The sequence below is a fragment of the Pelophylax lessonae genome, assembly GCF_965119305.1.
Source record: "Pelophylax lessonae genome assembly, chromosome: 3".
Lineage (NCBI taxonomy): Eukaryota > Metazoa > Chordata > Amphibia > Anura > Ranidae > Pelophylax > Pelophylax lessonae.
The window spans coordinates 315,079,652-315,106,039 of NC_138770.1; the positions used below are offsets into that span (position 1 = coordinate 315,079,652).

Genomic DNA, 26,388 nt, shown 5'->3' on the forward strand with positions numbered 1-26,388 from the left:
CACTTGTCTTGTACCCGGGAAGTCCACGGGTCCGTAAACCAGTGAGACGTCCCCCCCCCACCCCCGATACAGGTGAAGGCGCACCTTCATGCAGAAGAAGCCTTGTCCCCAGGTCTGGAGAAGCCCAATCTTGGCTTGCCAGACCAGGTTAGTTTGGATCCTCCTGAAGAGGCCCTGAAAGGTTTCGAGTCCTTGTCAGTCGACCCTGAGGGACAGAAAAAAAAAAAAAAAACTTTATGAGCTGAGGAGTAAGGCCCATGTCTACGACGAGGTTCCTTGCCTTTAGTAGCCTGCGGAAGAAAAGTACTCTTCCCCCTTGTGAGACCGTTCATGATATACAGGGTAGCTCCAAACAGGCGATATCCTTAACAAGGAAGATCAGTCAAGGCCTTTTTTGAAGTCTGATCCGCAGACCAGCACTTGAGCCAAAAAACACACCGAAGGACCACTGCCAAAACAGAGAGGCGAGCCATCAGTGGAGCCGCATCCAGAGGCATTAGAGATCAACTGCAGCCCCTGGATAAGCTGTGGTCCAACAGCTCGGCAAAGGCCGGGGAGACCAGTTACCCCTCCAGGTCACTGTGTAGCCCACGTACGGGAAAAATTTTGCAGTTTGTCCCTTCGAGAATTTTCCTACGAAAATTCTGAATAGTCTGTCAAAAGTTCTGTACACACTATACGAAAATTCTTTGGATGAAAATGTTCGCCCGATTTTCTTATAGTGTGTACGAGCCTTTAGGGACCCCAACTATGGGGATGTTTTGGTCATCTCCACTCTTTAGTGAAAATTCTGTCAAAATAGGCAGGGAAAATAAACACATTTGCAGCTTTGGATGGCTTGTGAGTGCCAAAGGGCACCTGCACCTCTGTCTTCAGGGTCTCGCACACAGATACAATCAGTGCATCCACTAGCAACTTTTTCATGCGTGGTCGCAGAAGTGAAGGAATCAGAGGATTCCAGGTGCCTGGTTGGTGACCTAGCAGGGTGACCTGCATCTGTGGTGGCCGAATCAGATTCAGGATCTGATGAGACAGATAAAGCAGGGGGAACACGGGGGGCTCTTTGTGCTCGCCCATTGCCTGCAAGCCCCCTCCACCAGGGACACAAGGGGACTCCAGGATCGCCGTCAGGGCATGGATGGATGGTTGTGACCCAGAGGGCCCCGCAGCCTCAGACAGAGGATCAGGTGGGGAATTGTGCGCCAAACACTCAATGAGTCACCAGAGGGATCACACAAAAAGTGTAAAAACACTGCTAAAGGGACAGCCCCCACCACCCAGTCGCTAGGCAAAAAGCAACGTGATTCTCAGCAGAGTGGGAGAGGACCCCACCAGACACGCCACCCACAGACACAGGCACCTGCAGCCACCAGGAGAATCTGCACTACACGTGCGGAGATCAGGAAGTAAAATGATCCAGAAGTCAGCACCAGGGGATTAGGGGATCCCACTGCCAAAAATCACTGCCCTCAAGGCTCCACTGTCATGGCCGCCTCTATTTCCAATGGCAAACCACAAGAAAATGACCGCCGGACTACACAAACATGGCCGCCTTGTATAGAAACACACAGGCTACAACAAAATGGCAGCACCACAAGGCTTACAGAGACCCAGAAGGGAGACCAGGCCTCAAGAACAGATCCAGGCAGGACCCCCTACCAGGTACAATCCCCCCCCTGCCTCCGCACAATCAATTGTCTGGCTCACAAGCAACGCACCCTTTCCCCCCGGCCCCCATCGCCAGTTAGTGCTCTGCCGCCATCCCAGGAAAGTGGCCAGACCACAGCGTGGAGGGAGGAGGCAGATGAGGGACTTGGCAAGGGGGGATTCCTGCGGGAAGGAGGAGAACCCGAGGATCTGACCATCCCAAGGAGGGGCCCATGTCCATCCCAAAACCCTCCAGGGGGAGAAGGGACAGCTACTCACCATACCAGGAACCAAGCAGGCATTGAATTGCCAGGAGGACCGCTGCAACTTGGGTCGAGACCCAGTCGTATGCGACCTCGCAAGGCATTTTAACTTGCAAGCCAGCCCCTGTCCAGTGGGGCTAAATTAGCGCAGAGCTGAGGTCTGCGCGTACTCCCTGGCAAGACTGGGGTGACCACTGCATCTAGATTATCCACCCCGTCCCCCAGTCCGGCAATTGATTGCAGATCTCACAGGAAAAATCCAGGAGAAAAAAAATTTCTATCTAAAAAGAAAAAAATTGCCGGGACCAAAGATCATAGCAAGGAATTATGTCCTTACTCCTGACCAGGCAGAAAAAAAAAAAAAGTGTGACTATAGCAGAGAGGAGGAGTATACTACCTGGGACTGCCGATAGGCATAGCCAGACGTTTTTCTGCCTAGTGTCCTACTCATGTAGGGGGCAGTATAACTCAATAGTTATGAAGATCTGAAGCGGTTTCCGTGAACAAAGAGAAAATATATAGGTTTTATAAAAATTCGGTATATTATGCTCTGTTTCTGAGGGTAAAAGGAAAAGCAACTTCAAAGCTAGCGACCTGGCATCTGGGATTTGTGGAGCCCTGGCTAAAATGGCTGCGAAATTCAAGACATAGCTGGGTGTAGTAACATGTCTGCTGCCATCTTCTGACTGCAGGTGTTCCGTCACATTATCAAACCTGTTACGCATGTGCATTAAGTATTCAGGTGATGGAATGTCACTTCCGATACCTAAACTGACAGGTCGCCTATTCTAATGGAACACCCCCATTAGGGAGATTCACCCACTCTATTTTTCATGTTTACCATTAGCATTGAAGTGAAAGTAAAAGGAAACCACAAATTTTGGGTTGTCCACAGAAAAGTAAGAGGGGAAAAGGTTTCAAAAGGAACACTGGTTCTGGTGACCTGGAGGTGACCAAGGGATTGCCTTAATTATCAAGGATTTCCTCTCACTTCCTATTTGGCTATGGGACAGAAAGTGAAGGGAAATCTCAAAAAGGACATGGATAGCGGAAAAAAAAAAAAAAAAAAATTGGAAAGGGGTTATAACCCACCCTTGCTCTATCCAAATCAAAAAAGTTTTGCCAAGAGTTCTACTTTAGATGCTGTGAGGTAATTGCAACCAACAACACAGTTTTAGTTATGTCCTGCTGCCAGAGAGGCAGTCAGCTAATAAGACTTTAGTTGTCACTGTAAATTTTGAGCCCCAAGGCAATATACTGAATGAGCCAATGCATAAAGCAGCTTGAGGAATGAGAAGCAGGAGGATTATATTCGGTATGACTGGATGAAATAATAGCCTGTGCCTCATTGCTCAAAAGGCCCAAGGGATACAGGAACCAAGAAGTGGAAAGGGGACTTTGCAAGTGCTGAATCACCATGATAAATGGATCAGCTGAATGAAAAAAAACACACCCATCATCTTAAATATGCAGCTACTAACCAATATGTATTGCTTCCAAACAAGTAGACAGTTCTCTCTTTATGAACATAGAATTAACTTTCTACAGCACAAACATTCATTTTAAATGACGTGGGCAGATATGATTTACATCTCACTTTAGGAAAGAAAACGACAATCTTAATATGGTTGCAAAAGCTCAAGGATTTTTACCTTCATGCATTCTTTTGACTCCCGCTACGGTCAATCACCAAAAAGAGCGGAGGGAAGGGCCGACCCACAGCTGTGTGTAAATGGACACACAGACCAGCGGTTCAGGTAGCGAGCCTGCTTGGGTGCCCCATAGAGAGCTGCTTGCTGTGGGAGAACTTTCCTAGGAGGAAGGGGCCAGCCAGGAGCGCTGGCAGGGAACTCGATAAGAGAAGGCTTGGGTCTGCTTTGTGTAAAACCATTACACAGAGAAGGTCAGTACATCATGTTTTTTTATTTCAAAAATAAATAGAATGTCACTTTAACCACTTCAGTACTGGGCACTTTCACCCCCTTCCTGCCCAGGTCAATTTTCAGCTTTCAGAGCTGTTGCACTTTGAATGACAACACTGTGCGCAGTCATGCAACACTGTACCCAGACTACACTTAACATTTTTTTCACACAAATAAGCTTTCTTATGGTGGTATTTAATCACCATTGAGTTTTTGTTTTTGATAACAATGAAAAAAGACCGAAATCATTAAAAAAAAAAATTGATCCTGGGATCCTTTCAAACCCAAAACATCCCTCCTGGGTCTCCCACTTCATTCCTTCTGTAAACTTTCTACAAAAAAGTTCCTTGCGCAGGTGCTGACTGAAGCGTGATGCTTGTTTGCTCTTAAATTAAGAAACGGGAGCCCACTGTGTTTGAATTGCACTCTAGTATCCGAAATGAGAAGTAGAATTCCTGACTGTCTCCTTTATTGTCTCACTTGATGACCATAACTGGGTTTCGGAATTCTTTTAGAAGTTCCACAGTCTGACATACTCCTGGCTGTGTCACGGCATGCACACAAAGCATGGCACTTTCAATTTGGGTAGGGCTCTGACACAGGTGAATATTCTACAGTAACATTTTTTTCCTCCTTTCTTCCTCTTGCCCTCTTGTATTTTTCGACCTTTTTTTTGTGTCTAGTACACAGTGCCTTTTGACATCTGGTTACGTACCTTAGCACAGGTAGGACCTAGTTGAGCTAATGTGATTTTTTTCTTCTACTAGAAGCCAGTTGGTTACTCTTTTGCCAGCATTACGTGATAATATATTTTGTACCCTATTTAGGGGTCCAATTACCCTATCCTTGCTTCTTTATTTTATAATCTGTAAGCTGGCACTTTGTCTTTAGCCAGTCTAAATGTCTTGCACCTGCTTTGTTTTATGTTGAAAAACGAATAAAAATGTTCAGTTCTTTAAGTTACAGCATCTGCAAACTATTGAGGCCCTTAACCACTTCTGGACTGGACAGTTTTACCCCCTTAATTACCAGGCCATTTTTTGCGATATGGCACTGCATTACTTTAACTGACAATTACGAGGTAGTGCGATGCTGTACGCAAATAAAATGGATGTCCTTTTTTTCCCACAAAAAGAACTTTCTTCTGGTGATATTGGATTCACCTCTGCAGTTTTTATTTTTTGCGCTATAAACCAATAAAAAAAAAAAGAAAAAGGATTTTTGTCTTGCCGTAAGGTCCACTGACAAACACAGCTTCAAGTCTTCAGACCATTGGGCTTATTGCTCTTGCTCTCTAGGAGTAGGACTAGGCGGAAACCTTTTTAGTTACACCCCTGGGGCAGTCGCAGAGAGTATACCATTACTTCCTGCAGTAGGACTTCCAGTTTGTAACGAGCAGTGCCAGAACAAATAACCCCAAAAGAGGGGAGGGGAGGGGGGGGTGCTGTGTGTCAGTGAACCTCAGAAAAACTGAATTTTTGTAAAATCTTACCAGTAAAATTCCTTTCTCTGAGTCCTCCGACAGTCGCTGCCTCCTCTAAGTCATCACTATTGGGTATTGACTTCCGCTCCGCAGAAGTAGCTAGGCATAAGACTTAGTCAAAAGAACAAAAGCATTTGAATAGACACACCCATGGGGGCTGTCCCACTGGTCAATATCCCCCTGCAGTGACACTCCCAACTCAGTTTGGTAGAATAGCAGTAGGTAACAAGAAAACAACCCCAAAAGAGGTTGTTTTTAGATTTAAGGTAAGATTTTACAAAAATTCAGTTTTCTCTTACGTCCTCCGACAGTCGCCACCTCCTCTAAGTCATCACTATTGGGATGTCCCAAAGCAATGAAGACATGAGGGGTGGGAGACGCAACCGTAGAAAAGGCAACGCAGTACCCACATCAGAGAAAGGAACCTTACACACACAGTAAGAGAACCTTCTGGGCAACAGAAAAGGCTCAACAGGAGCAACAACCCAGGAAAACAAATAACCCAGGGGATAAACAACCCCAACAGCCAGGGACCCACAAAAAAACAAGGGTCCCCTATGGCACTGCCTCACTGAGAACTTTGCGGCCAAAGGAGGCATCAGCTGATGCCAGAACATCCACCTTATAGAATTTGGAAAAGGTGTGCACCGACGACCAAGTCGCAGCCTTGCACACCTGGGCCACGAGGCACGATGCCAATAGGCCCAGGACGCACGCAAAGATCTGGTAGATTGCCCCTTAACAGGGAAGGGTGGAAACCGTTCCTTCAAGGCATAAGCCTAATCAAAAGTCTGTCTGATCCATTGGGCAATGGTCGCTGCAGACGCAGCCATGCCCTTCCGAGGTCCCTCAGGAAGGACAAAGAGGGAATCCGTCTTCCGAAAGGACTCCGTAGACAACAGGTTAAACCCTGATCGCCCTGACAACATCCAAGGAATGCAAAGCAACCTCCTTAGGATGCTTACGCTTCATACAAAAGCGAAGGCAGGACAATGTCCTCATTAAGGTGGAACTCAGAGACCACCTTAGGAAGAAAAGACAAATGAGGTCGCAAGACCACCTTATCCTTGTGAATTACCAAGTAAGGAGAGCGGCAAGACAACGCCGCCAGTTCCGACACTCTGCGAGCCGAAGTGATCGCCACCAAAAAGGCAACCTTCTTAGACAGCAGAGGCAACGATATCTCCCGGATGTTTTCAAAGGGAGCACGCTGTAACACGGACAGAACCAAGTTCAAGTCCCATGGAGGTAAAGGCTCCCTCCTGGGAGGAGCCAAATAATGTTGCATACCTTGAATGAAGGTGCGAATTAAGGAATGAGACGCCACAGGGCGTTGGAAAAGAATAGCCAGTGCAGATACCTGGCCCTTTATAGTGGCCAGCGCCAGGCGCTGGTCCACCCCAGACTGGAGGAAAGCCAACACTCTCAACACCGAGTATGAGCGAGGGGAGAACCCTCTGGACTCACACCAGGCGAAGCAAGCTTTCCAGGTACGGTAATAGATTTTACCAGATGAGGATTTCCTAGCCCTGATCAGAGTAGGAATGACCTCAGGGGAGAGACCCCTGTATCTCAGGACCTGGGTCTCAACAGCCAGGCCGTTAAAGCCAGGGAATGTAAAGCAGGATGGAAGATCGGTCCCTGAGACAGTAGATCTTCCCGCATTGGCAGCCGCCAAGGAGGCGCCACTGCCAGGTGAACAACACCGGCGTATCAGGACCGGCGTGGCCAGTCCGGTGCTACCAGAATCACCAGGTGCGGTTCCGAGGCTAACCTGCGAAGGAACCTGAACAACAACTGAAATCGGAGGAAAGGCACACATCAGAAGATACTGATGCCAAGGGGCCACCAAACGCATCCGAGGCATCTGCCAGAGGATCGCGCGTTCTTGCCACGAACCTTTCCACCTTGTGGTTCGCTTCGCACACAGCATTTGGAAAACCTCCGGGTGCAGGGACCATTCCCCCTGGTCCAGGATCTGGCGGCTCAGATAGTCGGCCTGCCAATTCTCCACACCCAGAATGTGAACTGCTGAAATCGCCAGGACATAAGTCTCGGCCCAAGACAATGTCAGTCACCTCCCGATCTGCCCGGTCACTCCTGGTGCCCCCTTGGTGGTTGATGTAAGCCCCCGCGGTAGCATTGTCCGTCTGTACCCGAAAAGGACAGCCCTGAATTCGATCCGACCACTGGAAGAGAAAGTTTTATCGCTCTCAATTCCAACACATTGATCGGAAGGGAGGATTCCTCCCCCGACCAAGTGCCCTGGGCAGACAGGTTGCCCAGGACTCCACCCCAGCCCGACAGGCTGGCATCCGTGGTAATCACCGTCCACAGTAACGGACGGAAAGATTTGCCTTCTGACACTGCCGGGGACTTGAGCCACCACAGAAGATTCATTCTGGTACGGCGACTCAATGAGACACTCAGATCCAAGGACTGAGGTAGTCTGTCCCACCTGGCCAGGATCTCCGCTTGAAGAGACCGTGTGTGAAACTGAGCAAAGGGTATCGCCTCGAAGGCTGATACCATCAACCCCAGGGACCGCATGCAGGTCCTGAGCGACGAAGACGGATTGTCCCTGAGGGACCTGATCTCGTCCTGCAGGGTCCGGAGCTTGTCCTCTGCAAGAACACCTTTGCCTGAGCAGAGTCCAGGATCATTACCAGATAGGTTAGACGAACCAACGGAGAAAAGGTCGACTTCTGCACGTTGATGGTCCACCCGAACTCCTGGAGCGTATGTACCGTGGTGGACAGATCGCGCAGTAGGTTCTGGCTGACACGTGATCTTAAGAGGAGATCGTCCAGATACCCCAAGACCGCAATGCCCTGTGCCCTCAGCAGGCCCAGAACAGACGCCAACACTTTGGTAAAGACCCTTGGACCCGAAGCGAGACCGAAAGGCAACGCTGCAAAGTGATAGTGGTCCTCCGTGATTGCGAAACGAAGGTACCTCTGGTGACCCTCGAAAATGGGGATGTGCAGGTACGCATCCTTCAGGTCTATAGAGGCCAGGAATTCTCCTGGGCTCAGGGAGGCCACCACCGAACGGAGAGATTCCATACGGAACTTCCGAACGAGCACGAAGCAGTTCAGCGTTTTCAGGTCCAGAATAGGACGCACTTTGCCCTCCTTTCTGGGCACAGTGAACAGATTGGAATAAAACCCCCAAAACCTGTCCCGATGAGGCACCGGGAAAATCACCCCCTGGGCAAGGAGGTCCTGCACCGCTTAATGGGTCCCCTGGGTCAAATGAAGATTTGAGGGAAAAAATCTGTCCGCCGGCCGGGAAAGGAATTCGATCTTGTATCCTGATCGAATGATTTCCTGAACCCACCTGTCCGGAATTCGGAGCAGCCAAGGTTGGAGGAAACCGCGCAAACGTCCCCCCACCCCTGAAATAGTTGAGGGCGCCCCTTCAGGCAGAGGCGGATTGACCCGCCGTACCGGCATTGCCAGACTTTTGCTTGCCCGCCCAGGGCTTCTTCTGGCTACCTTGGCCCTTGAAGGGCTTGCCCTTGGTTTGATTCCGAAAGGCACGAAAGGACCCTTGATTGGGTTGAGAGGTGGAACCCCGCTTGCCACGAAAGGACTTGTTCTTGGGGTTCTGGGGCAGCATGGTGCTCTTACCTCCCGTGACACCCTTTACCAAGGTATCCAAGGCCTCGCCAAAAAAGGCGAGAACCTGCATAAGGAAAATCAGCAACAGTTTTCCGTGATGTCTGGTCAGCCGACCAGCTCTTAAGCCAGATCAGTCGACGGTTAAGCACTGCAACACTAGATCGGCGTGCTACCAAGGTGGCCTCATTTAAGGACGCATCGCACAAATACATGACTCCTTGGTGAATTTGATCCACCATAGCCAGCGTGGCAGGGGGGCAGAATCAGACGCGAGGTTGCATCTAAGCACCTTAGACCAATCAGCCACCGCCTGAGCCACCAGGACGGACGCTTAAACAGGTTTGAGCAAGGAACCCGCCACCGTGTAGGAACGGCGAGCTAGAGACTCCAACCTTCTGTCCGTGGGATCCCGAAAAACCGGGGTCTCCTCAGTAGGAATCAAGGTAGCCTTGTTTAAGACGGCCACAGTGTGATGCACTTGTGGAGGCACACACCATTGCGATTCCGTAGCCGGCGCAAAGGGATAAAGCAGTTTAAACCAACTAGGAACCATAAATGGACGTTTTAAAGTGCGCCACAGTTCATTTACAGCGTAATGAAACTCAGCGGGGCAGGGAAAAACCTGCGCCGACTTGCGGGTCCTATGTGTACCAAAAGAGGACACAATGCCCGAAGGACTGGGCTCATCCTCCAAATGTAGAGTTTCCTTAACAGAAACAATCAACTCATCCATGGTCGCGTGTTCTTCAGGCGACCCCGGGGGAGAAACATCAACCCCCTCCACCTCAGACCCCAGAGGGTCTAAGGATGAGCGAGACCATGAAAAGGGCACGCCCGCCACCGCAGCCACATCACCATCTGAATCAGAGGAGATAAACAATCTGGGTCTTTTCCTAGCAGCACGTTCAGCCATCAGTACCTCCATTTTGGACACTAAAGACGCCACTACGGCGGCCAAGTCAGGTATAACAGGGGCCCCAGCAGGACTGGGGTCCCCCACCAGAGCTGGAGGAAATTTGCTGTCCTGAGAATCCATTGCCCAAGTTAGAAGAAAACAACAGTGCAATAAAAAGGTAATGGCCCTTTAATACCGATGCGGAGTGCGCAGCCCACCGCTATATGTACAGTGACTAAAGACCCCAAAAAGGAGAAGAAACTGAGCCAGGAATGACAAAACAGAAAGTTATGGAAGAGACAGTCTGCAGAGCCCCACAGAGTGTTACCACATCGATCGCTGCTTCAGAGAAAAAGGAAGTGAGGTCAAAAGAGGCTGAACTATAAGCTGCAATAACCCAGGGAAAATGGCTGCCTATAGAACTGAATGGGAGGCTTCGGGAAAATGGCCGCCGAACAAGTGCTTGGAACGATCGTTCTGCCACACGGAAGATGGCGTCGGATGGCGCCAAAACAGCATGTAATGTAGCCCACAGTGCAGCCAGACATGCATGCCCATAGTAAAAATGACGGACCGCGTGGTTTTTCCCCGCTGCGGCCGCCACACACATCGTCTGCACCCGCAGAAAAAACACCGATGTGACACAGGGGAAGGGGCCCCCAACAATACACAGCACCGCAGCGCATGTACAAAAGACCCCCGCAGGGATCGCCACAGGGAGCACCACACAGGCACAGACATGGGGGACACACAGCAACACAGGACTGCCCCCAAACAGAGGCCCCACACAGAAGTACTTACCTGTACCAGATGGCGTGGGGTGCCTCTATGAACAGAAAGCCGCTGTCCTCATCTGACAGGGAATGCAGTTTGCCAAGGACAGAGCACTGCAGCACCGCAGATGTGTCCAGTGAGGTAGCCACCTCACAGGCTGCATCCCTGCTGCGAGCAGGGATGGGTCGTTCATAATGCCAGGACGAACACATGGCTGAACGCTCGATGGCGGGCTGGGGGTCCCTCGGACCCTCTGCCCTGGAGAACCAGGGCGGTCAATCCGAATCCCAGCTCCGCAAGAATCCATCTTCATCCGAAGATCTGACTAAAACTAAAGTTGACAAAATAAACAGCTAGTAAATCAAAGAAAAAAAACTGACATTTTCAAAGCAAATCAAATAAAAGATTAGAAAGGCTAAGACTGTAGCCCCAGCACAGGGAAAGCCTAACTACTCCTGACGCTAGGCAGAAAAAAACTGAGTTGGGAGTGTCACTGCAGGGGGGTATTGACCAGAGGGACAGCCCCCATGGGTGTGTCTATGCAAATTGTTTTGTTCTTTTGACTAAGTCTTATGCCTAGCTACTCCTGCGGAGCGGAAGTCAATACCCAATAGTGATGACTTAGAGGAGGCGGCGACTGTCGGACGTAAGAGAAAAAGGATTTTACGGTAAGACAAAAATACAGTTCTCTTTCATTCACTTGACAGACACAGCTTCCAGTCTTCAGACCATTGGGATGTCGAGAAGCAGTGCAACATGAGGGGTGGGAAAAAAAAAACAAAAAAAAAAAAAAAAAACACAGCAAACGCAGAATTCTCAACAAGGCTAAACATAGCCAACCAGGTAACAGGAGCTCAACTAGGAACTGGAGCTCACCACCAGAAAAATGTTCACCCTCAAGAAGTGGCCAAATGCCGCCTCCGAGGTTGCAAGCACATCCACCTCATAAGATTTTGTGAATGTGTGTACAGATGACCAAATAGCCACCTTGCACACCTGAACCACTGATGCCTGATGACAAAAGGCCCATGAGGCACTAAGCGTGCTCGTAGAATGCGCTTTAACAGGGAAAGGTGGAACCTAACCCTTAATGGAGTAGGCCTGCACCACCCTCTGCCTGACCCACTTGGAAATGGTAACAGCAGATGAGGTCTGCCCCTTACGAGGTCCATCCATAACAACAAAGAATCCTATTTCGTAATCGGTTCAGTCCCCGCCAGGTGAACCCGAATCGCTCTTACCACATCTAAGGATTGTAAGGCAATTTCCTTAGGATGTTTAGGCTTAGGACATAAGGACAGTAGCGAGGCACTAAGCGTGCTCGTAGAATGCGCTTTAACAGGGAAAGGTGGAACCTAACCCTTAATGGAGTAGGCCTGCACCACCCTCTGCCTGACCCACTTGGAAATGGTAACAGCAGATGAGGTCTGCCCCTTACGAGGTCCATCCATAACAACAAAGAATCCTATTTCGTAATCGGTTCAGTCCCCGCCAGGTGAACCCGAATCGCTCTTACCACATCTAAGGATTGTAAGGCAATTTCCTTAGGATGTTTAGGCTTAGGACATAAGGACAGTAGCACAATGTCCTCATTCAAACGAAACCCCAAGACAACCTTCAGAAGGAACGCCTGACAGGGTTGCAATACCACTTTGCTTTGTCCCTATGAATCCCCAAGAATGGTGACTGACAGGACAGCGCAGCCAACTCCGAAACGCGACATGAGGAAGTAATAGCTACTAAGAAAGCCACCTTCTGCGACAGAGTGAGCAGAAGACTTTCTCAAATATTTTCAAAAGGGAGGACTTTGAAGCACGGACAGAACCAAATTGAGATCCCATGGAGGTGCCAGGGAACGCACCGGAGCCAGATAGCGTACTCCCTGCACAAAAGTGTGAACATAGGACTCCGCCGCCAACGGCCTTTGGAAACAAAACAGCCAAGGCTGAAATCTGGCCCTCGACGGTGCCCAGAGACAAAATTTGGTGTACACCTAGTTGCAGAAACTCCAACAGGCAAGACACAAAAGGAATGGGGAGAAACTCCCGGCGACTCACACCAAGTAATGTACGCCTTCCAAACTCGATGGATTGAGATTTGATCCATCTGGCCAGGTTTATCCAAATTTCTTGCAATGCAGCCTTCAACATTTAGGCTTCACATTCCTGTTTTTATATATAAACAAGCATTCTCCAATATTCTGTGCTTCAAAGCATTTTTGAACAACTAGACCAACTACCAGGGCAGGAACAACACACTTTTGTGTGTGACAGTTGGACAAAGATCTCAATGTAGAAAAAAAAGAAAAAAGGATTTTTTTTTTTTTGCACTGCAGATGCCTCATAAGCTAAAAATAATTCTGCTTGCTACAATTTTAGTGAAGGTTTGTGGGTTTCCATTAAGTGCATCATGGCACAACTTGGACAATAAATGTCCAAAGAAAAAAAAAAAAAGGTGTGAATGGTCTATCACTAGTAAACTAGAGAAAACCCCAGCCAATAGCAATCAGAAAATTGTAGCACAGGGAGCGAACGAACACACACACACACACACACACACACACACACACACACACACACAAAGTGCTCCTATAGCAAGCGGCTTGCTATGGGGACCCTTGGCAGAGGGGAGAAGCCCAGAAAGGCGGATCAGGGCTGCTCTATGCAAAACCATTGCACATAGCAAGTAGGTAGAACATGTTTGTTATTTTGAAGAAATTTAAACATTCAGTAACCTTTCAAGCCCAACTCTAGCTAACATTTTTTAAGACTTTTCACACTGATCTGCTGCGGTTTCACCGCATTGCAGTGCAGTGAAGAACCCACGGTTTTTATGCGGGTTTTCTGAAAACGCACTAGAAGTTCTGCAAGCAACAGTTTTACTTTCTATACCCTTTCCCAATAACGATATTACATGAATAAAAAACATTATAAATCACACCTGTCAGTGTTAAACGGTTTATCTCAAATGTCCGACACTTTTGCTGGACAACTTGGTCTGTTAAAGGAGGTTGAAAAGTTAGACTTACTGTTCTGGTTAGGTGAAAATATAAGGCAAAAAAGCCTAAAAAATTTAAAATGAATGCAGCAACATCTAAGAATTGTTAAGCTGCAATAAATTAAATTTTTGGGGAGGTTTAATACTGCTTCAAATGTGCAGGTTTATTCTCATGGAATGGGTAAAAATGAAGTAGGTGGCTCCCTCTTCAGACTTGCATCAAGAAAAGAAAATCATGGAGCAATAACTAAATGTTAAACTTTTATTCAAGCATTTGCTTCAAAGCACATGGTCTTAGGCTAGGTTCACACTATAGCAGGTACACGTGCAAATTGCACCCGTTCCCACATCCACAGTATCCATTGCCAAAATTGCGCTGCTCTTTAGAAGACATGTGGGGGTGAAATTAGCCTGAAAGCAGCACCATTTCCGGGTGCGAGAAGCCATGTGGCCACATTTAAAAAGAGGGATCAGGGACTTTTTCCCTGCGGGAACACACAGGTACAGCAGTTAATTTATATGAATAGTATACCCTCACAAACAAAGTATGCAAGAAATGTTATTTCTGATAATGAATTCAGAAATATGAATTGCAAAATATTTGGAAACAAATATAAAAAAAAAAAAAAAAAAAAAGGAGTGTGTGTATTTATTTTTTTCCCCTTTATTTAAAGCTGCTTGGTTTCTGTTTCTGCTGTGAAGTCACAAGCTACAACAACCTAAAGCAGAAGAGATCAAACAAAATTTCAGCTTTTCTAACAAAACTTGATTAGTTCGCATTGACCATTCACAAAGAAAGCTGACCTGCGATTTTTTCTTCTGATATTTGAAGTCCTCTTGCTCATTTTTCTCATCTGAGTTGTTTTGATCCAGAACATTTCTGTACCCCAGGCTGGGAATGACATATTCGACTCCTAAATCTAAATCTTTCATCTTCCTTTAGCATTGATTGCCTCTAGTGATGCAATGTCTGCAAAAACTTTAAAACAAAGAAAACCACTTTAATAAACAAGACTTCATCTAGTTGTATTCTTACTAATCATTCAATAATTTAAAACGTAATTAAAGCCTAAACTTTTTCCATTTTGAATAAAGGAAGAAATTGTTAAAATTAAAAACAGATTTTTGCTATTTTTGCAGTTAAACTTTAAAAAAGGGAGATTTCTCTATATTTCTTGTATTAGAAACCCATCAACAAACAAAAGGAAATATCCACTTAGGGCTTTGCACTCTTGCAGTCCATAGGCTAGTGTCTGCTTTGGTGGGATGTTAAAGTGATTTAAAAAAAAAAAAAAAAGATTTTACAAACATGTTATACTTGCCTGCTCTGTGCAGTTGGTTTTGCACAAAGCAGCCTGGATCCTCCACTTCTCAGGTCCTTTTTGGCTCTCCTGGCCCTTACCTCCAGTTGACTGCCCCCACAGTAAGCAGCTTGTCATGGGGGCACCCAAGCTGAGTCACAGATCCCTATGTCCAATCAGACAAGGAGCTGGAACCTGCCCCCGGCCCCCTCTCTCTCCCCTGATTTGCTGAATGATCTAGATTGACAGCAGCGGGAGACAATCATGCTGCTGTCTCAGCAAATGAGGAGGGGAGTCCCAGGCAGCTTAGACACTACTGCAACATAGCTGGACGGGCTCAGGTAAGTATTAGGAGGGGGAGGGGCTGCTGCACACAGAAAGTTTTTCTAATGGGAAATTATTACTCTGGGACCCTTTACCACCTTAACTGTAACTTGTATCCCTATTCTTGGAAGCAGTTTGAAATCAAAGATTTATGGACTAATCGAATGACTGTTTATCTGCTCTCGACACTTGTATGTCTGACTCCCACTTGCGAATATATGGTGTTGCAAAGTCTTGATTCGCTGTTTTACTAAAAACTGATAGATGTACTAGCAGAATAAAATACACTAACCAGTTGTTGAAGCCTAACTCCAGCAACCTTTTTCACGCAGTTAAAGCAACAGTTTTTCCCTTTTAAGATATATATATATATATATATATATATATATATATATATATATATATATATAAAAATTTACTTTCAGAACATGTTACATTTTCAATCCATTTTTTAGGATGAAACATTAACTTGTTTCGGCATCTCTCCCCACTCCCCCCCCCCCCCCCCAAAACCCTCTTCTCCTTATAACAGTGGGTGGGAGTCCTCTCCGTTGTCGTGATTTGAAAAGTTTCCCGTGAATGAACGCCCACAAATTCCATCTGCCATTGCGCCTGACGGCTTATAGTACTCAACGAACTACCAGGGCGCTGGCGAGCTCTCTGGTAATCCATTGATTTTTCCTGCCTCTGGAAACTACCTGCCTGCACAAGGTGTGGGCAGACCGCTTATCTGAGTCTGCAGGAGACTGCGATTGAGACTTACAATAAAAACCAATGTTTTAAACAGTGCACCACTTAAACATATGGTATGAGCCACATCTGTTACTTTTTATGGGAAGTAGGAGTTTTATTTTCCTTTAAGTCCTGACATTTTGCAGATGTCCTTAAGGTTTTCTGGAGTGCACTTTTTTTTTTAGTGCCTAGCAAGGACACAAATGGCAGGAAGTTTAAATGAATTCCCGCTTATCCAAAACTAAAGGACTTATTCATACAGACTTATGTGTTATAACGCAGAAGCTGGGGTATAAAACAGTGGCATTACTGCAGTGCCAATGCACTAATGATGAGTCACATTGCACTATTCACTTTTCTTTTTTGATATTTCAATAAAGTTGTATTGGCCACCGCACCATGCGAGGCAGTGGATGTCCTTGCACTGCGTTGAGAAAAAAAAAAAAAAAAAAAAAGAAGAAGTACGGCCTGTCATACTTTTTTTTTTTTTTTTTTTTTTTTTTTTTACCTGCACGCCACCCATATAAACCACTGCAATACATGTGTACCTGCACGCCACCCATATAAACCACTGCAATACATGTGTACCTGCACGCCACCCATATAAACCACTGCAATACATGTGGTGGGAACATGGCACATAGGAGACAAGGCATTTTGCCTCATTTTGCAGTGAAATTGCACTGCTCTAGCCCCCAAACCACACCTGGTGTTAAACAACCCTAAGGGCTCATGAAAACAGAAATTCTTCAGTACAGCAGAAATGAACTAGCGTATATAAATTAATAGTGTATTGTTATGTTCAAGAATTTAGGATTCTACTTACAACCACCCACAGACATTAAAAAGTTGCAGGCGGCTGGATGTAGCCATGTGCCATTGCTTGTGTCAAGTGGCAAACACGCACAGAAGTACCCAAACCATGACTAGCCACATTCAAAAACGTATATGTTTGCATGTGCCCTGCTTTGTGGAATGAGTTGTGCACGGATGAGTACAGCTGCCTGCAACCATTTAGGTCTATGGGTGGCTATACACAGCACGAGGAACTCTCAGGCCCCTTTCACACTTGTGCGACTTGGGACTGCAAAGTTACATGACAAGTTCATCATAATTTCAAATGAGTACTGTTCATATCTGTACGACTTCAAGTAGTACCTTCACTACTTTGAGCCGATTTTAATGTATTTTGAGGTCCAAGAACAAAGGCATAGGTTCAAGTTCAGTTAAAAAAATCGCATTAAAATCACAGTAAAATCATTGCAAATAAAATAGCGGCAAAATCGCAGTAAAATTGCACACCTTTTGGGTCGCATAAGTGTGAAAGGGGCCGCACAGGAGAATTAACCCCAAAAACATTTTGGCATCAGACACACTGATTGTATCTCATAAGTATAATATTAGTTTGTCACTATTGCAATGCTTTTTTATTTTAACACATTCTTGGAAACTTGTTTGAATAGAAACTGTTTTGCCATCAGACTGTACAAGCCTGGACTAGTCCCTGAAGGATGCGATCACACTGCAAGCCCACAGGAAGAGCATAAGTCAATGGATATGCCTCTCTATTTCAGTTAGAAAGGAGCTCATTTGATTTCTAGCTGCATATCGCTTAAAGAGGAAGTAAACCCTCCTCAGGAAGTTGTACCTATAGGTAAGCCTATGATAAGGCTTACCTATAGGTACTGTAAATATCTCCTAAACATGTACTGTTTAGGAGATATTTACCTTTAATGCAGCCAGTGACGTCACTGGCGCATGCGCTCTGAAGGAACGGCTGATCGTGCCGTTCCTTCAGAGCCCCGTGCCGTGACCGTCGGCTCCCGCGCGCGTGCGCGGGAGTGACGTCACCGCGGCTCCGGCCAATCAGATGGCCGGATGCCGCGATCCGGGAAGACAGGCGACTGAACATGTCGCCCATCATACAGGTAAGAGAGCGGCACGGCGGGGGCTCGTTCTAAGGTAAGTATTTCATAATGAGCTAGTATGCGATGCATACTAGCTCATTATGTCTTTCTCTTGCAGGTTGTAAAAAAAAAAAAAATTTTCTGAACGAGTTTACAACCTCTTTAAGAAAAGTGTCATCATTGTCTGCTAAATGAGAATCAAGAGAACATAATGAGCAATGAGAGAAGCCAAAAAGTAGGTGTATGGATTTACCAAACAAGTTGTATGGCAGTAATTAAGACACATTCAGCTGGCCATGTTCCGTGATGTTTATGTGGTGTCTTATAGCTTATGGCTTATCCCAGCCACTTCTTCAGTTCGAATGAAGGGTCAAGGAGATACCTCAACTAAAAAACACACAACTTATCTTTATGCTTTATTTGCAAACCCATGTACATTTTACAAATTAGGTGGCCAGATCTGGTGTCACACCCTCTCAAGAAGTCATTTCTCTTTCTTTCATTGACGGACACAGCTCTTGATCTTCCTAACCATTGGGTTATACTGACTCCTACTGGAGTAGGACAATGTGCAGAAAAAAAGTTTGACTACGCCTATGGGCAGCTATAGTCTACTCCTTGCCTAGTTAAGGACCTAGTTCCTTGATGGGATCTTGGTCCTGGCAATTTTTTCCTTTTCTAATTAGATTTTTTAAATTTTTTCTGTGAGGATCTACAATCAACTGCTGAACTGGGCAACGGGCTGGATATTTAAAAAAAAAAAAAAAAATCCAGTGGACACCTCAGTCTGGCCAGCGAGCGTGCGCAGACCTCCTCGCTGGGTCAGTCGTGACATGCCCCATCCAAGACCAGGTCGGCCAGCGAGTTAAACATCTCCTGGGGACGCATATGACTGGGTGCCATTAGTCCATGTCACAGCGTTACCCTGGCAGAAAGCCCCGCCCCCCACTTCGGTGGCGAAGAGGTCTTGGGAGTGTTACTCGCACACATGGTGGACTGGTAAGTATATGGCCCCCTTCCTCCTTCCCAGACAGTGAGTGGGGCGCGGGTACTCCCTGGGGTGGGCGGTCCCTCCAGGGTTCACCCCCCTCTGCTGGGGGTCATGGGCTGGCATTCTACATGCCCTATGTTCAAGGCGGGTTGCACTGTTCCCCCTCCACTGTCGGGGTTGTTTGTACTGAGGGGGGATCTGCCTTGCCCTATGTGTAAGGCCTGGGGAGCGGGTGGCCGGACTTTGGCGAGTACGCCCTCCACGTGGTCAGACCCGCCGGTAATTTAGGCTGTGGCTTTGCGGCCTACCGGTCAGCTGCTCCGTGAGGGGGGGGCCTCTGGTGAGGGCAGCTGAAGCAGCCGCTCTCCGCTCAGGCACCCATCCTCCCCTCCGCCAGTCCTGGTTCCTTTGTAGCCACACACTGGCAGCCGGGCACTCAAAAATTTAGGCAGTGGCTTGCGGCCTATTAGGCATAAGCTCCGCGGGGCAGTTCTAGTGTGAGTAGCTGCCGCTTTCTGTCCCGGCATTCAAGCTCCCCTGCGCTGCCAAAGCCGGTACCTTCCCTCCTACGGATCTGCGCACTTGCGGCCAGGCATCCAAAAATTTTGGTCACCGGTTTGTGGCCTACCAGGCTGTACGGCTGAGCTGTACCCCTCCTTCTGAAGGGGCAGCGCTGTGGGGGTGGTCTTGGTCTCTGCAAGTAGTAGCTGTGACCTAGAGGATTTTCTGCTTGCAGGACTACCTGCATCAGTGAGGCAATGGCGTCAGGTCCTTTGCGGGCCTTGGAGGGGCGTCAGCGGTCGGGTGCTCCGTATGGGGGGGGGGCCTTAGTTGGCGCTTTTCTGTGTTGGGCCTCAATGCGGCCCATTCATGTTTACCGTGTTGGGCCTCAATGGCGGTCTTCATGTTTACCGGTAGCACCCTCCTACCCTCCCCTGCCTCATCTCAGTTGCCAGATCCTAATTCTTGCTTCATCACAGCGAACGGCCCACCCTGTGGGGTTAGTCCACGTCCCTGACCTGTCAAATAGTGAGGATATTTCCTCCTCAGCTGTAGCTGCGCTCGAGAGGCGCTGGTTGCGCACTGATTACAATCCGTGCTGGAGACTTTGCAGATGGAGGGTGTAGGTGAGGCGGCTGAGTAGGTTGCTATTCCCGTTTCCCCTTTGACATTCACTATGCAGTCTCTCACAGCAACATTGTTGCAGTCTCCCTCGTATTTTGACTAGTATGTCTAGATTGAATGGGAGCGACCAAACCTTTCCCTTGTGGTTCCTAAACACCGTGGAGTGGAGTGACCCCTACCAGAGTCGCTACTCCAGAAATGGACTGTTCCACCAGTGGTGGACCCCCCTTTCCCCAGATTGGATAGGGCAACCATGATTCCGGTAGAGGAATCTGATCTTCAAGATCTAGCTTACAGGAAGGCAGAGGCTGTGGCCTCAATAAATTCTCTACTGCTGGCTCGGTGCTCAGGCCAGTACTGGCCATTGCCCTGGTGTCAAACACTGACTGAGTAGGTTAAGCTTTTTTTTTTTTGCACCATGACCTAGAGGGTAAGCAGGTTCCCCTTTCTTGGCTGAGTTAGCGGACCAGTTGGTCCAGGAGCGGCAGCTTGTCTGCAAATGCCACTTTGGCTGTGGCTACCGATTTCTTGGCCGCCTGTTTTGGCAGCGGGCTTAGGTGTGTATTTTGGCTAAAAAGTGGTCTGCGGACCAGCCTCCAAGAAGCTCTGACTGCCTTCCTCCTTCACTGCGATTGCCTGTTTGGGATTGCCCTGGGTGACATCTTTGAGGAGTCTCACGGGGAGGGTACTTTCTTCCTAAGGAATGGCACTAGCTCCTCATAGCAGACATGGCCCAGGTTTTCTCGGTTAACAAGTAGTTTAAAGTCCTCCTAGGGAGGTTTCATAAGGCCTTGGCTTGCCGAGAGAGGGATTTCTTTCTAGACCCACAGACAAGGCATCCTAAGCCTGTAGGTGTGCCTTCACCCATGCCTGGGGTGGGGGATGTTTTCGCTGGTTTTCGGGCCCGTAGACCTTCTTGGTGAACATCCAAAAAGGGAGGGCTAGGTTCGTCCAGTTCTGGACCTTAGGGCCCTGAGCTATTTCATGTTTTGGGATGTCCCAGTGGTTAAGAAGATCAGGAGCTGTATCCGTCAATTCATGAAAGAGAAAATGAGATTTTTGACTTACCGTAAAATCCATTTTTCTGATGTTAATTGATGGACACAGCACCCACCCTTACGGAGTTGTAATTCTTCTGACACTGCTTGTAACCAAACTGAGTACCTATAGCAGAGAGAGGAAGTATACCCCCTTGGACTGCCCATAGGCATAGCCAGACTTTTTCTGCCTAGTATCCTACTCCTGTAGGGGGCAGTATAACCCAATGGTTAAGAAGATCAGAAGCTGCGTTTGTCAATTAACATCACAGAAATTGATTTTTCGCTAAGTCAAAAAACCAATTTTCCCCCCTTTATGCATTCTCTGCATTTAAAGCAGAGCTCCAGTCGCCTTTGTAAAAATAAAAGTCAGCAGCTACAAAAAGCGTAGATGCTGACTTTACAAAAACAGCAACTCACCTGTCCCAGGATCCAGCGGTGACCTCACCCCAGGCGGTCTCACCCGCTGTCTTTGGTCCCCCGCACTGGCATCTTCACTATAGGCACCCGGCTGTGACAGCTTGCGGCTTCACAACCGGGTGCCCACTGCGCATGCGCGAATCGCATTTCAGCATTTAGTGGTGGATGCAGTCTTCTGGGACCTGTCAGTGTCCCAGAAGACTGCAGAGGGAGGGAAAAAGGAGAACTTGCGTTGCCGAACGCCGCTTGGAACGGAAGTTGAAAGCGGTTACCTGTCAAAATCTGGAACCCGCTCCCCCCACGCCCCTTGCTCCTCAAAAGTGCCAATTGTGCAAGAGGAGCGGTAGATGAGTTCTTAAAGCGGAACTTCCCCTTTTAGGTGGAGCTCCGCTTAAAGCGGTAGTAAACTCTATTTTTACCAACAGTTAAGCTTATAAAAAAATCTTACCAGTAGGTTAAATGAAAATCTTCTAAGCAAGTACCATTTAGGAGATCTTCCAGTTAGCAGCAGACAGTGATGTCACCAGTGCATGCACTCTGAAGGAATAGCATATCTGTGCCTTTTCATCAGAGCTCTGTGCCGCCAAAGTGATGTCATTACGGCTCGGCCAATCAAGTGGCCGCAGCCCACGAACCTAAAAAAGAACATAGGAAGGAAGCCTCTGTGGCCGTGACAGCGTGCCGCTGGCAAGCTTCATTTCAAGGTAAATCTTTCATGAATGCATACTAGCACGTCTTTACCTCCCAGGAAGAGTTTTTTTATTTTTCCAACGTTTACTACTGCTTTAAGGTAAGAAAAAATAATAGACACCCCACTACCTGTCCTACGCATCCCTAAACACTTACCTGGCTCCACGTCTTCGCTCCCCTCATTTCCTGCTTTCACAAGAGAAACTGCGGGCAGCAGGATCCATAGGCACCTGCTGCTGTCAAACTCCTGTGAGAAGGGAGCAGGGGCATGACTTTCTGGCAAGGTTTAGGTCTACATACAAACACAGCATGGCTCGGAAGAATCCTTGAAACCCTGCTTGCTAAGAACCATATGAAGAAGCCGATAGTGCCAGCTGGGGACTGCCAGGAAATGGGACCTCTTTTTGCAATATCATTGCACAGAGCAAGTATTACCTCTTATTTTAAACAGAAAAAATATAAATAAATATATATATATATATATATATATATATATATATATATATATATATATATATATATATATATATAGCCTTTAAAGTTAACAAGCACATCTTACCAATTTCTCCACCCCCCCCCCCAAAAAATGAAACCTATAACCATCTCTACCCTTTAGCCTAGGTACACACTGAGGCCATTTTGAAGTCGTGCAAATTTAGCTGAACTCGCACGATTTCATGCCAGCATTTCAGTCCAACTTCTGGGGCAATTTCACAGACAACTGTGCGGGTTCCTGCACAGATGCCTATGGAAATTGCCCTCTCCCCCCAAATTGCCAAAAGTAGTACAGAAACTACTTTTGGGAATCGGTGTAACAACGCAAAGTTGGCGCCGCACCGATTCGGACAGTGCCACTGCCGGCAATTGGCTCTGATTTGACATGTCAAATCAGACCAATGTGAATGTGGGCTTAAAGTGGCACGTTAAGTCAGAAAATTAAGTCCTGCTAGATCACTTTAGACTGGGCCCTTTTGCAGGTATAGCCATGTAAAAACAATAAAAAATAAGTGCCTATACTGTTTAAATCCTGTAATACACGCTCACCATGCTCTGCACATGCTCAGTTGCGCTCCATTTTTAGGCACTGCCAAATTTGTAGGGGCCGATCTGCTGACAGTCATAAAGCGGATTTCAACCCTCCTGACCTTTACAGCCAAGGAACCTACTTCTGTTTGAATTGCTACTGCCGTGGTGCTGCACGTGTGATCAGTTATGACACCAACCATTTGATGGTTTGGATGAGGACACAAACCAATGTAACAGTTAGCAATCCCAGTATTCCAGGAAGTTTTAGTTACGCTTTATGATTTACTGCTGCTCACGGGCTCTGGGCTTCAGTAAAATGGCAGCCTCCAGGGAAAAGAAGCAGGAGCAAAATGCTGGAGGCAATTTACAGCACACACGAAATTTGAGCAGCATAATTATTATTGTGGAACTTACGCTCCTTTTGTGTTGCTAAAACTAAAGTTCTGCTTTAAAGCGGAGTTCCGGCCTCAAAACATTTTCTCCGATAAAAATACCCCCGGGACAGTCAGGGCTAGTGCATTTCAGCAATGATAGCCTCCGAACTGTCCCTGGGTTCACTTTTAGAAGAAATACTTACCTTGAAAATGTCTTGTCCATCCCTGCCATCTCAGGTGTGGGCAGCTGAAGCCAGAGCGTCTTCGTCTGTGTCCTCTTCAGTGACGGAGTCCCAAAATGCCCTGCTCATCATCCCTGCACAGCTTCTGGGCATGCCCAGAAGCTGTTTAGCAGGGAATGATGCACCTGCACTGGAAGTGACAAACAGGGCTGATGCAGGCGGATTGACTCCTGGGAGCGATGACGTTCAGCTCCCAGGAGTCAATGCAAGCAGGAAGAGACGGCACGGGCCACGGCCGCAGAGGGAGGAAGTGGAAGGAAGGTAAGTATATTTTCTTCAATAAAAATCAAAAAAAATTGTGATTATCCAATTCTTTTACGGGTTACTTAGAGCAAGCGGTTGTCAAATTTTCGTTTTGAGGCCGGAACTCTACTTTAACTATATGTCATTTGATCTCTGTATTGCTCAATCAGTGCCACCTCATCCCTTAAAACCAGGATACAGAAATGACACAGGTTCTGATGCAATTATAATGCACATAAGGCACTGAGTTTAATTACCAGCTTAATCAGCCAAAGAACCTGTGTAATTAATGTGTTCTGGTTTTAAGGAATGAGGTGGTAACCCTGGTGCCACCAGTATATTTTTGAAACTCATGGAATTAGATGCAATAAAGCAATAATATGCAGCATAAACACAAAAATAAAAAAATCTCAAACCCACGAAAAAAGTTAAGAGCATCTGACACCCTGGACCAAATCTATCCTGAACTCAACGATCGGCTAAGGCCTTGAGAGCTCACAGTTGAGGTCACCTTGTGCCAGATCCCGATTACCGCTATAGCTGTCAAGACCACAACCTACCAGCATCAAACGATCCAGCCACCAAAAACACGGTGACACCTCCTATGTACCCCTTCCCCCAGCAGTGAGAGAATAGCAGGCCTGTGCAGCCTGTTACCAACCGAACCCATCAGGTATCATCGCAGTGTTCATGAACACCTACGCTACGTGTGATGTGTCTCTCCTACGCCCGATGAGCCACATACATAATGCGGCAGCCTCGCATCCCTAGCCTGTGTGCCATTCAGGCTGTAAGAGGATCCAGGGAGCGCACCCCCTTCTATTGGGAACAATACGCCCAGAGCGCCCCCTGGCGATGAAGGAAAAAAAGGGAAGCACAGCGACACACAAGAACAAAACATCACTCGGCCCCGGTTCAGGTAACGGCCCGGCTCACTTCAACGGCTACAAGGCTCAGCTAGTGGACTGTTCTTTACAGAGAGCCGTGTACTTTACCTGTAACAGGTTGCTGTGTGTATGTCATAGAGCTGGCCATGGTATAACAATAGTGAGGTGTAGGGAAAAGAGAATACAAGGCAGAGCTGCCCTTTCTCTCATACAGCCGCAATGTCACCCTGACTACACAGCCTGGAATGTGACAACGAGCTGCGTCACTCGGCTTCCATGGTCCTGTCACATCACTACTGGAGAACAGCCATGGTCACTAATGCTGGCAATATCTCTATAATCCTCACAGCCGCTGAGGGAAGCTAAGGCCCCATTACCTGGCAGAGTACGAGCGCAGGTAGCTGAGACTAGATATCGCTTCCACAACCTCCGGTCCTGACTCTTCCACTGCGGCTCTTCAACTCAGGAAAACAAGCAACCGGGCTGCGGGTCAGTCCGTGGAGAAACACACTGCGCATGCTCAGGAGCCGAGTAGGCCGGCCAAAACCCGAGCGTTGATGGGATAGGTAGTCTAGCGATTACAGCTGTCCAGTGGTAGAGAATAGGCGAATTTACTTCATATCCCAGAATGCCACGCAGGCGAGAGAGGCGTGACTGCACTGTCAAAGAGGAGAAGAGGCGTGTCGCGGTCTTGCGGTCACGCCTCCTGTGCTCGTGCTGCGGCAGCACCCTCTGGAACGTTCTGTTTGTACATCAAATCGAGGCCATTTTAGGCCTGGGTGTGACTAGGCGCTGCTATTGTGTCTCCAGGACGTATGCAGTCTGTGGCTACAGAACCAGTGATAGCAGTCTATGTCACTTTGAAGGTCGTTCTTCTTGCTCATGAAGGAAAATAAATATTGTTTACTGTGTAGTTTTCAATGGAGAAGACAAAATGTATAAAGAAAATTAACCACTTTAAGGCCACAGCCTTTCCCAGTTTTCAACATGTCATAATAGTGCCACAGCTTTCCCCTGTGTGTCATGTCCTAGGCTATTAGACACCTTGTAGGCTGCAGGGGTGTCAAACTCAAGTTCATCACAGGCCGCTTCAACGTTATGGTTGCCCTCAAAGGGCTGTAAGACTTTGGAAATGTATGTAGCACCCTACAGGTAGGTGCTAGGTAAATGTATAGTGGGCCTTGTCTGCCTAACAGCAGGGCCATGATTTCTTTTAGTCAGGGTGTCATGAGTTCCAGATGTGTTTGCTGAAGGGGAAGTCCCCCCACTGGCTCCTGTGAGAGGCTTCTCTCATAGGGTAGTGGAGGAAACCCAATCAGGGGACACATTCAAGCTTGTAAGCAACACAGAAGGCAGATTATGCAGCAAAGGATTCTGGGATTGAGTATAAGTTTGGGGGAGGTGCGTGACACAGTGTCTTTGGTGGGAGCAGAGTCCCAGGAGGGAGAGAACGGCTGTCACTCCTGTTTGAGGAAACGGATGTCT

General features: G+C 47.5%; 1 protein-coding gene across 1 annotated transcript in view; it reads right to left on the bottom strand.

Annotated features, from left to right (window-relative positions):
* Positions 1 to 25,426, bottom strand: part of ABCC5 (ATP binding cassette subfamily C member 5) — a 273,035-nt gene extending 247,609 nt beyond the window's left edge. The window contains exons 1-2 of the mRNA XM_082249426.1: positions 25,281 to 25,426; positions 14,409 to 14,583 (exon numbers count right to left, since the gene is read on the bottom strand). Of these exons, the coding sequence (XP_082105552.1) occupies positions 14,409 to 14,537 (129 nt within the window). The 5' untranslated portion in view covers positions 14,538 to 14,583; positions 25,281 to 25,426. The remainder of the gene's footprint in view (positions 1 to 14,408; positions 14,584 to 25,280) is intronic.
* Positions 25,427 to 26,388: the final 962 nt, after the last annotated feature.